Raw genomic sequence first — 12402 nt, 5'->3', positions numbered from 1 at the left:
TGCCTGTCTTTCCACTGGGATCATTCCTTCCTACTCTTCTGCCTCCCACCACTGTCTCTCCAATTAAAAGTTACACATCAGCCTCAAGTCTGAGCCAGACTTCCAGATGGTTGGAATGATAGAGCAAGCTTTTCTTCTGTTGCATTGTCAGTGGAGAAATCAGTTACCTGTGTGTCTATTTTCCAAAAGTGCTGTGCAGTTGGGTGGTTGGCGGATGCTTTGGGAATTGAGCTGAGTTCTTGTGCTTAGTTAAATCCCCAAACTCTGCTCTGTACTTTTAGACACAGTAGTCTGAAACTGAGCAAGGAACTGCAGATTTCAAATGTTAATACAGATCTAAAATGTGGCGCTGTATTAACATTTGAGATCTGCCGTCAACTGCAAATTCTCCTTTAAGGAGACACTAAAGAAACCTTCCCTGAGATCTTCAAGAAAATGTCAATTACAACCCTGCAATTTGACGGGACATAATTTAATTTGAACACCTACCAAGCTGTAAAGCAATCCATTAAACTACGAAGCAAAAAATGTGAAGTGAAGAACTGAGCATTTCATGAAATGTTGGCTTACATTGAATATTTGTTTGTGATAAGCTGACATGAAAAATGATTCTTAAGACACTGAGGGCTTCAAAACATAGACATCCATCCAACCGTCTTTTAATGCAAGTTTATTTTCTCTTAGCTCCAAGGCGCTGACATACATGAAGCAGTCGGTGACCGAAGATCACAGGAAAGGCATGTCAGCCTTTATTTTACCATCACAGCGTCTAGCGCGTGTTATCCCACGTCCCTAAGTGCAGTTGACAGGTAAATCCCATGGCTGAGTATTTCTGCTGCTCTCACACTTCCTTGTGAAAGTCTTTCTGTGTATGAACGACCATCAAATCTCTTGAGACCACTAGACTGCAGTTCTTGCAAAATATAGAAACCAACTTAAACAACTGAAACAACTGAGAACGTAATCTTAGCAAACATAGGTTGAGCAACGACAGCACAAAGAATAGTGCATTGTCTTGTTATGGTCAGCATGTCCGTGCACCCAGCAATGAACACGAATCCAATGTGGGAGACAACTTTTTTTTTCCATGTATCACTACAAGGCTGGCAACCACCTGTCTTGATGATATGCTATTCTTGAATTATCTAATTCTTCAGTAAGCACGTGTTTTTGTTCCAATAGAATCTGACAGGCATCTCTAATGATAAGAGTATCTGCCAATAGCCCAGTTCTTCTCACCAACATGCAACTTTAGCAGAACTTCAGTTCAGTTGCCTTTCAGTCGGCTGCTACCAAGATAATGTGTATTATCAGCATCAACATAGCCCCTCATCGCACGCTTTCACGGTTTATCTACATACACAAGCTAACAAACCAGTGCAACACATTTAGGAAAATTAAAAAAATATTCCAGGAAAATTAATTCTGCATCTTCAATCAGGCCAATTATAGTTATGATCCCAATGTCATTATAGAACGTTACATAAACCTGAATTTGAATTAGGCGCAGCAGCAAGCCTTTGGCTAACCTTACGGTTAGCAGAAGGCTGAACTACTAGCAACACATCTCATCACTTGCTTTCATGGTAAATCTAAGTACACAACACACAGATGTAATCGATCTTATACTATATCCATTCTGAGGGATTTTTCCGCAATTGAATTAGGTTTTCACCGGCATCAGAAAGGACATGCATGTGAAGCTGCGTTTGTAGAACAGCCAATAGGAACGCTCTCTTTCTGAGAGGACCTGTGTTAGGCCAAAGTCTTCCATCACAGGCTAGTTTTTCTAAAGCCTGAAAACAGAGCCAAAAGGAGGAGCATTAGTATAATTTCTCTCAGACCACTTGAATTACAACACGATAAAAGGTCAATATGGATTCCTTGCCCAATGACACCAAAACTAAACTGCCTGTCTCGGCTTTAACTGAGCTAAACAGATCTAAGAAAAAGAAAGCGGACATCTATCGTAAAGAACGGTCAAATCCTCAAGAGCCCAGAGGAAATGAGGTCAATTAGTAATTAGATAATGTCAGTGTTCTGACTATTGATACAATTTTAGAGTCACAAATCAATACAAACCACCACACTGGCATTCAACCGGGTCACCCCTAACTGATCTTTGGCAGAAAATGTGTCTAATGCCGTATCGTCCGTTAAGCTGCCAAATGTGAGCTGAAGGTGAACCGTGTGGGTGAGGCTCAAGTATGTGCCCCTAATAAGTGCCTAAGCAGCATGGTGGGCAGTGAGGAAGAAAACACCATGATAATTGAGAGCATAATGGTCACTTACAGCATGCACAACCTCTGTGTTAAATATAGCACATCCACAAGTCAGATAACTAGCTTTCACAATATACTCCATCAGGATTATGTTTGAACAGGCCAATTCCACGTGGAATGGAAAATTCTTGAAGGATTGGTATCCTACATGCACTGGTGTAAATGTTTTTTTTTTCCACCTGAAACAATAGCTTGTGTTTATGCTTGCAACCTGCAAGGCTGTCTTACCAACCAAGAAAAGTAAGCAACTGTCCCAGCTCCCAAAGCCCACAGGCCCCGAAGGTCTCAGGTTTACTGTGTGTCATTGGGCTGGTGCTAATTTGATGCAATGCATTGCATATTTGTTTGGTAACAGCTGAAGCCAAACATCATCTTAAATTTTTCAGGGCCTTAAGGCAGGTGTTGCATCATTACCTAATCTTGAGAGCTGCCTTGAGTCCAAAATTGCTTCTGTAGCTATAGTAGTTTTAAGAAGTATTTAAATAGCGCATAACCTCACATAAGACATTTTATCACAATGTCAAAAGAGACGTCACTGACACATACCAAACCTGGTACAACGTGGTATTCCATTATATGAGAACTGGTTGGTTTCTGTGGTTCAAGGTAAAATAGAATGAACTTTTCTGCTGTGCACTGCTGTGTGCACTGTATTTGAAGGGCAGGCATACCCAATGTAAAGTGAATGGGAGGACTAGGGGAGGTCAATAGAGGCCTGCAGGTCATTTTGCCCTTAGGCCCACTTTAAGGTTAATCCTGCCATGGGAATTTTAACTAATATTGCAACTGGTGATGACTACGACCGCCACGACTTCCAAAACAATCGACTAAAACTAAGAAAAATTATGAATGGTCAAAAATTGTGTTCAGTTTTTCTTACAGAGTTTACTTACATCTGTTAGACAGATGTCTTACAATGGTAAGTCCTACATTAGAGGGAAGCTTAAGGTCTGGGTTGAAATCAGCATCCCTTTTTTCCCTTTTTTAATGCAACTTTTAATCTTTTTAAGCTACAGAGAAATCAGTTTTAAAATGAAAAGCTTTTTAGATTTCGATGGTGTTGAATATTTAATTATTTTCGGTAACAAAAATACCCTCTGAATTGTAGAAAACTATTCCAAATAAGAGTATGCAAATTCTCATATTGCTTATATCAAACAATACAAACTGACAATGTTAAAGGCTTATCATGTGCATGTTGCACACCAACAGCGCAGACTATTTTGGATGGAGAAACATTTTGAATCAGCAAATCAAAAGGGAAAGAGGTGCATATGGGTTTGTCAAACTTGCTTGCATGGCAATACTCCAATTTCAGTAATTTATCAAACTGATTAGTTGCCAAAATACTCCCCTGAACACCCATTGTCATAAATTTACAACTTAATATTAAACTGTTTTTTTTTTTCCTTTGTTCTTCAGTGCAATCCTGTTCCATATAGAGCTGACTTGGGAAAAATGAGTAAAAAATGAGACACGAAAAAAAAAACAGAAAAAGCATAGTTTTATCTGAGCTCAGCAGACAAACACATAGCCAAACTGGGCTAATCATAGTTATCAAATCATTTCATACTGAAAATAACAAACAACTGCTTTTAAATTACAGATATTCATGGTGCCTGTCTCCTAGAAAAGCACAAAGTCTTTGTTGTGCCAGCGAGCAGGTCAAAGCAAAGTCATTTATCTCTGTTGAGTTGGAAATTAACTTCTGCCTCCAAGCAATTCAACCTAGTAAGAACCCTGCTATGCTGCTGACCTCTCAGGCAACATGTGTGTGGCAAAAATAGCTTAGTGGAGGGCGTATGACTCCAGCAGATTAGCATCACGTTGTTCATATGACATAAATTCCCAGGAAAAATGAGAAAATCTTCCAGCCATTTAAGTAGCGGGATGAAGAAGATAGCAAAAGAGAGGAACTTGGGTTATTCACAGGACAAATGAGTGCAAGAACTCGAATATATTGCATATGTAGAAAATCCAAGGGTATAAATCAGTAAATATGATTCTCAATTTTAAAACTAATAAGGATCCCTGTCTGCTTCCAGTTGAACATAGGACATTTCATTGCAGTGTTAATTAATTTAGGCAGTCTGTCCAAATAGATTTCCTCCAGCTATTAGAAGCCACTTATTAAAAAAAGAAAAATTTTCCCTCAATAAAGGTTTACATATGTATTTGGAATAATGTTTGTTAACATCTAGAGTTCTCAGCTAGTTCAGCGTGTGTAATTTGGTATAAATGCTGATGCAAGTTTATGAGTATGTGTTTATACATTTAAATCTATTTATATATTACGTACTTACATTACGGGAGAAAATTCTTCTGGGTTCTATCTCAGGAAAACACGGACAGCATTTCTTGGTAAAAACAAATAAATAAATAGAAATAAGTGTTTTTGTGGTTTCCTGCTGAGTGTTAACAAATTGCACGAACTAAATCACTGCTTCCACAATCAAAAAAAACACAGTCACTGCCCACTCTCCATTTTCCAAAGTAGTTACAGAAGAGAAACAAACCATTCTGCTAATCATACACTAAAGCTACAAGAAAATAAATTATGCCTCACACACTGTATTTAGCATTAAGCTATATGGCAAATGTTTTTAATATTGTAATATAAAGCTATAATATCTTAAAATTATACCAAATGTAGTGTTTGGACTGTAACATCCAGCATCCATAAAGCCAAATTACATTTTGAAGAAAACTTGAATAAAAACAATGTTACTGTCCATCTGTTTTATCTTGTTTTAGTTTTACAGTGCTTTTATTTCTTTTTCTTCCCTTCTGTTATTGTTGTTGTTGCTTCCTGTGCTTGAAAGCAACAATCTAGTTCATGATCACAGCCACTGCAAAAGGTATATGCCTAAGAAAAACAAAATTGCCCAATTCAAGCAATTTTATTCTGATATGCGCACAGCCCCAAAGGCCCAGACTGATGTGATATAAGCTATTTATTATGTTTTATTCACAGGCTAGATCTCATCGCTCTATGGGTAATGAAAGACCTGAAAAAACACAAGTATTAAGAATATAATTGCAGGGGTTTGACATCAAAAAGTCGCATATTGTAGCTGTAAGATATCACCAAGTTGTGGCTGCCTTTGTCTGCTCATCCACACAAGGGCTCGCAAGCCTGAAGAGATCAATTTTCTGAGCTCTGCGCTCTTTTGTGTGGCCTCGGAGATTCTGCTAGAGGGGATAATTGTTGTCTCCCATACACTGGTGCTAGCTGTAGGGACTCACCTGGAAAAGTACATGCAATACAGTGCAGAGAAATCAATTCTGTTCAACAGCGTTAATTGGGCTCTCAGCAGAGATTCAGGAAATGGCTGCAACTCACACCCATTTTCTACAACCCCAAGAAGATGAAGAGCAAACACTGAATGTGACATGCAAGTCTGCAAATAGAATAGTTAGATTTATCTGCTTCTCGTCTCAGCTTCAGATCAAATCCAAGCCAAAGAGAATCTATACTCTCTTTCTTAAGGCAAGTATCATAGTAATTCAGCAGCTTATCTTCAATGCCAAAAACTGCTTCAAAGATACCGCTTCATACATGTTAGTCGAATAATCATTGCATTTCCCTGTAGCCCTTTATAGCATAGTGAAAACTCTTATCACCTTATAACACCTTGGAGTTTTTGGGCCCCTTTCAGTGATACTACGGTATGTAGGGCAAGTATCCACAGCTTAATGTTACTTAATAGCATACGAAACAATGACAAAAACATGAATCCCTTATAGGCAGATAAAACTGGGTAGATTTAATAAGTAGTTTTCAGTAGTAGGTGTAGATGGAGATAACTGAGAACATAATGATGCAAATGGAGCGCAGCTACAGCAAAGGTAATATGATAATGAAGTCATTAAGAGGGCTGCTGAGCCTGAATGGGGAGCATATTTACTCACATACACCAACACAGGAGTCGACATGGAGTAATACACGACTAGTATTTCTATGTGTATATGTTCTCTTTGCTAGTTTTGTGATGCTGTTTTCATTTACCGGGTTGTATTAGAGCTAAAAATATTCCTGTTTACGCATGCATATGTTTTTTGTGACGGGGCATTATAAATACATTAATCAATAACTCCAAAAAGAAGTCTGTTGATGCTTTTCTCACCGCCATGTAAATACACAGTTATCAACATACTTTGGTCAGTACCAAAAAAGGTAGTTTAGGTTCCATACCCAGCCATAGTTCACCCAAATCCATAAATGGTGTTCAACGCCCTTTCCGTACCAACCGTTAAGAGTCCTCAGCATGTAGTACTATATATTGTATCTTATAAATCCAAAAGCTAAATGTGAGGATGACATACATATAATGCTTCGTTATCAGTGTACTGTATTTACATACTCTAATGCATGTACTGCCTATAAGCCTTCACTCTTTATATCAACAACGCAGCCTAACCAGAATAAATGTAAAAGTTCTGATGCTGTGAAACAACCAAGAAATCGTCTGACACCCTTCATTTTCTGATTTTAAGGAAAAGCCACTGATTTAGATGCTGGTGGCTGCCTTAGAGCGTGCACTTTATGTTGGCGTCTATGGTTTGAATTGTTTCTCTCTCCCTCTCTCTTTCAGACTCTGAATCAGCAGGTCCCTTCGGTAAACAAGGCAGAGTGATTGTTGGATTTGCATATTCCTGAATAAATCATATTGCATTTCTGCGATAAGCAGAGCACTACTGTTTGGTAGCTTTTCCTCCTCCTTTTCTTCCTCCTCTCTTCTCTCTACACTATTCACTCATGCTGCCACGAATTAACCCCCGATCATGAGGGACCACGGTAAGTGAGAAAGTGCTACTCAAAATTCAGGTTTTCGGCGGTAAGAAAAACCATGCCATTGGCCCCTGGTGGGGCCCAGACTGCCAACTACGTGGATGGTTAATCAGGCCTGATAATGATGCATGCCCATGTCCGCCACCAAGGACAAGGATGGCAGCCACACTCAGTGGTGGGAGATGGGGGTAGAATACCTGGGAGGAGAGGAGGTGGAGATTAACGAGGCTGAAGCTACAGAGAATTTAGATAGCTGAAGAGACGGAGGTGGAGAGGAGAAATTGGAGGATGAGTAGTGGAGGAGAAGAGGAGAGGACTCCCAAAGATGAGTCTATGAAGGAATGCGAAAGAGCCCTGATCCGCTGGACAAGGTTATTTAACGTGGGTGCAAATGACTATTTCATGTATGTGTATGCAGCTTGTGTACGCAGCCGAGCAGGCATATGGACATGTGTGCATATTCACATCACAGTGTCTAATGGGCTGGGGGATGTGGTTCTTAATATTAACACATATACAGACTGTAGCCCCTTTTTAATAACAGCTCTGGCTGCAAATAAAGAAGCAACTAGGAGGAAAAAAAATCCTCCATTAAAGCCGCATGTAGGCCTCAGCCTTTTCCCCCCCCATCAGTTCAGCTGATGACTGCTTTTTTTCCTTCTCCCCCTTATTCCCATCACTTCCTTAGGAGAATTGGGCTGGTGGTATTTTGGCTGTGAAAAGGAAACCATCGGACGGCAGGGGCATGAATATTCCAAATGACTAATGTTGCACATGCTTATTTTTGACATATCTGGCTTCCGCAGGGAAATAAAACACTTCTAATGCAGGGGGACCATCTGTTATCTGTTGCTGGTGTTTCAGAGCAGGCGGGCTCGGTGTGCACACACTCGCTTGCACACAGAAAAATACACACAGCAGTACAGACACACACATACGCGCGCAGGCAGACAGATAGACACATTCTCGCGCAGCGGGAGGCGTACATAGACAGCGAGACACGTGTGCACACGCATGTACTCACAGCTGAATCCGTTGGGAGCATGCACAACAGACAGGCCCTAAACTCCTATACAAATTGAACACCCCTTTTTTAATTCAGTGTGTTTGTCAAATGTGCTGTAAATCTCGAGCTGTAGGGTGACAGGGAATGCACACACTTTTTATGCTAGCCATAAATACCTGGGCCTGTCTCGTCACAGCAGCTGGAGCGGGTTAATATGTTCCTGGTGTGAAGGGGGGAATAAACTAGCTGCATCACCTTGAAAACAAAACGTGAGACACACAAACAGCCTTCCACATCAGCCACACGTGCATCCTCACTTAGATTTATTTGGAATTGTAGCCAAATGAGGAGATGGTAAACAAAGCTGTCGTATCCACAGATAATCTGTTTATTTACAGACAATGGCCAAGCTTCTAGGTATGCCAGAATGCTTCTATTCAAACAGAGCAGAATATTTTGATTCTTTTCAACACCACAAATTGTGTTTTAGAAAAAGATTCCAATGCATTGGAAGCATTGATCTGTGCCATCAATATATTTCCGATATCGACTAAATATTAATAGGAAAACATAGAGACTTAGTGTATACAAATAAACATAATTTTCCATAATTTCTCATTTTATAGACCGTTTTTAGTTATTAGTATTAACATTAGTTATTAGTTAAAGACACTATTTACAATTTGGATATTCTACCCCCCATTGGCAGTATAAAAGAAGACTCTGTGGCAGACAGCAACCACCACTCCACCCCCTTGGCACCAATTTTCCTTCCATTACCCAATTATCTTCATTGAAAGATGCTTTAATCACATGAAGTTTTACAGCTAGTCACTTATGATGGGCACGATTTTTAAAGCCATCAGTGGCTATTTTTTATTTTAAATTGGATCTACTCGTTCTACAAAGTATTCAGTCTGTCACAATATGAAACAGAGGTGATATATTTGAGTTTCATGACTAATGATTGAACCTCATACTTAAAAATCTAATTGCCATTGTTATTGATTCTCTGTAAAAAAAAAAAAAAAAAAAAGAACCAATCAAGAACATGATTTTACTGACTCATGCTCAACCAGCATCAGGCTGTTGCAGAACAGCTACATTAAACATGTCTGCTCATGTCAATGTCAAACTGGCTGGTTTTAGCTTTTCTACACATGAACTCAGATACCTGTTACAACCAATTCCTTTAAAATGCCCAGGATGCAGCAACTGAATGTCCTGTTGTTGGTCCATCGGGCCTTGCAGTCACAATATGTTATCAACTGATTCACTCCCACTTTTGTAATGAAAGCCAAAATTAAGTTAATGCAACCACAGGTGCTTTATATTCACACCTTGCCATTTCAAACAACACTATCATTCTTGTGCGACTGGACTTAAGTCTCCCTAAGGTGAGGCAGCGCTGCAAATTCTCTAAACACAGCTCAATTACACACACGTTCTGGCTGATCCATTACTGAGACCTTCATGAAATCATATGCAACTAGCATCCAAGACAATAACCTTTCAGCTCTTGTGTTAAGGGCATAAGTAAACTGTGGGCTGTATTAAAAACTGTGATGAATTGAGAAAAGATGGGAAAAATGGTCACACTATATGACTCAGGCATCTCCAACCAGTAGTTTTTAAGCTCTTTCTTGGTGGGTTGCCAAAAGCCTTCTCTGAATGCACAGTCGCTTGATTTGTCTCATTTTTATACAGTCTGCAAACATTAACGTAAACTCAGTAATATAGAAGAACAAATCTTTTGTAACTTTCTACAAATTGGCTGAAAATATCTATCTGCAGGTAAACGCATCCTTGATCACACAGCTACACAGGAGTTTTTCGAGATGAGGGTAGCTCATTGACGCTCTTGCTGTGTAAAAGTAGCTCAAAGCTTGAAAAAGGTTGGAGACCCCTGAGTTACTGAATTTGTAAGGTTTCCATTCTGACAGTAGCACCCCACTACATTTGTTATCTTTTTGTCGGTTCTTTTTGTCTGTAGAAAATAAAAAACATAAATAAAGAGTTTTAAAAAAAAACAAAAAAAAAAAAAGATGAAATAAAAAAGATTCATTTATATCCAAAAATAAACTCATGCATACATTAATATTTACACACACAGACATGTAGTGTAACTAGATCCTATGGCTATGGCTTTTGTGTGGGGACCACAACAGCAGCATGGGTGGAGAGGACAGTGAGAGGGTTTAATAACTTACCTTTATCTGCTGCCTGTAAGTGAGGATCTTCACCCACAAGACCGCCTGCTGCAACCTGCGTGTCTCTGATCTACAAGCACATAATGGAGGCAGAGAGGGACAGAAAACAAGGTCAAAGATCTATACACTTTTAAGACCTTGGGTATCACTTGCATTAATGTATAAGGCAACAACACAAGTGTGTGTGTGAGAGACAGAGAGTGATTTTAAAAGATCATTTCAGCTCAAGTCCATGACTCTTATATGAACCTCCCAGCAGACACTGAAGGCACTGTGCGCTTCGTGTTGCACAGTACAAGGTTCCATTCTGTGCTTCAGGAGGCTCCCAGGAGCGTTTGACAGATAGTTAAATGATGAAAGGCAACATGCTTGGGTGCTAGTCTTCTGTTTTAGGTCACAGCAGAAAAACAAGCAGAGCCAAAACAATCTTTCATTTTCAGATTCATTTAGAAAGATCCAGGTAACGTTGTGGATCTCCACCTTGTGGAAGGTAATAGGGAGATAATCTTTAAATCCTTCCTAGAGTAAATATTGTTGATTGTTAAGCTGTGGTGATGAAATATTAATATACTGAAAATCAAAATCTCTTATCTCCAGCTGGGAATCTACCTGAGGTTAGAGAGAAATGTGTGTTCTTACAGTTGTGCTGTTGTTGATGTGTGTATCTATTATGAAATTAAAACGAATAAACATGTTGCACATCAAACATGAGTTCACATTGCTGAGGAGGACTGAATAAGACAAGATTCCCACATACAGGGCGGAGGAAATATGAGTCTGATTTGATGACTTGTCGCATGCAGCACGCTGACATTTTTTTTTCCTTCACTGGAAACCAGACTGTAAACTCAACTGTGCAAGAGAGAGAGACGCTGCCAAATGTAATGTGACTCACCACCTCTGAGGAGAACAAAAACCTGCTTAAGATCACTGTGACATCGCATGCAGTATTTGCGGTTCGGAATATTTTGACAGATTGGACTGAATACAAATGTGAAAATTGTCATGCTAAAAAGAAAAAGCCGTAAGAAAACATGTCACTGAGTTACTCTGCAAGGAATCTCATTTGAAATAATAAAACGCTAATGTTTTCTCAAAGTGAGCTCAGGTGAGACATCTAAGGAAATTTCTATTGATCCCAAAATCAGCCTATAGATCCCAGCTCTGGGTTGTTGATTCCCTATAACGTCTAGCTTATAGTGATATGCTCGGTCTTAAAGGGAAAGCACTGAGACAGCAGATGAAAATCAATAATTCAGTACATTCTCGTTTTTCAATACAAATGCAAAATAGAAAATAAGTACATCAATGGACAACATACATTTAAGATCCACCACAATCCAGTGCATCACGCCCTCTCCTAATGCTAATAAACAATGCACAGTATCCAGAGTATTCCAAATATATGGACTTAGCAAACAGTACAAAAACAAACACAAAAAACACTAAATAGACTCAGAGGGAAGAACCCTCATTAAGACTGCATAATTTATAATTTAATCTCAATTGAATTTTTATTAGTTCAAGTTTAAGAAACAACAAAGCCACATAGCTAGGAATTACATGAAAACTGTTTCGGTGATTTCCAGTGAACAACACTGAGCCAAGCAGACGTCCAACTCCCATTTTCAGGTAGCGCAGCAACATTTGCTTTAGTACAAAATCCAAGCAACACTGAAAAGAAATACACTTATTGGCACAAAGACTGTAAGGAAATAGCTAACCTGTCTTTGTCCAAAGGTAACAAAATCCACTTACCAGCACCTCTAAAGCTCACTAATTTATATGGAATATCTAAGTGTAAAAAAACAACACGTTGTGGCTTTTTACGGGAGGTTATGTACTATTTCTGTCCTCCTGAAGTTTTGTCTCGCAGGCGTGTTATGAATAATAAAAAGATGATCTTTTACTCTTAATGCAAACCAGTTTATCTTCTTTCAGTCTTACCCCAGTGAAACACACTATACTAACATACAGCAGTGAAAATGTACCAAGTATTCACCACAAAGTGACATTCAGGCTTCCACACGAAAAAAGGAGGGGCAGGAAGTTTAGTGACGTAGTGCCTACTCGCAGAGTAAAGAGTAAGAGTAAATCGCTAGCACCCAGAGC

General features: G+C 39.3%; 1 protein-coding gene across 1 annotated transcript in view; it reads right to left on the bottom strand.

The window, feature by feature from the left end:
• The window catches only part of LOC139222900 (glucosidase 2 subunit beta-like), a 112163-nt gene that overhangs the window by 55061 nt on the left and 44700 nt on the right, over positions 1-12402 (bottom strand). The window contains exon 10 of the mRNA XM_070854804.1: positions 10291-10360. Within this exon, the coding sequence (XP_070710905.1) occupies positions 10291-10360 (70 nt within the window). The remainder of the gene's footprint in view (positions 1-10290; positions 10361-12402) is intronic.

The sequence above is a fragment of the Pempheris klunzingeri genome, chromosome 23, assembly GCF_042242105.1.
Source record: "Pempheris klunzingeri isolate RE-2024b chromosome 23, fPemKlu1.hap1, whole genome shotgun sequence".
Taxonomy (NCBI): Eukaryota; Metazoa; Chordata; class Actinopteri; order Acropomatiformes; family Pempheridae; genus Pempheris; species Pempheris klunzingeri.
The sequence above is the reverse complement of the archived record's forward strand: the minus strand, read 5'-3'. Positions and strand labels throughout refer to the sequence as shown.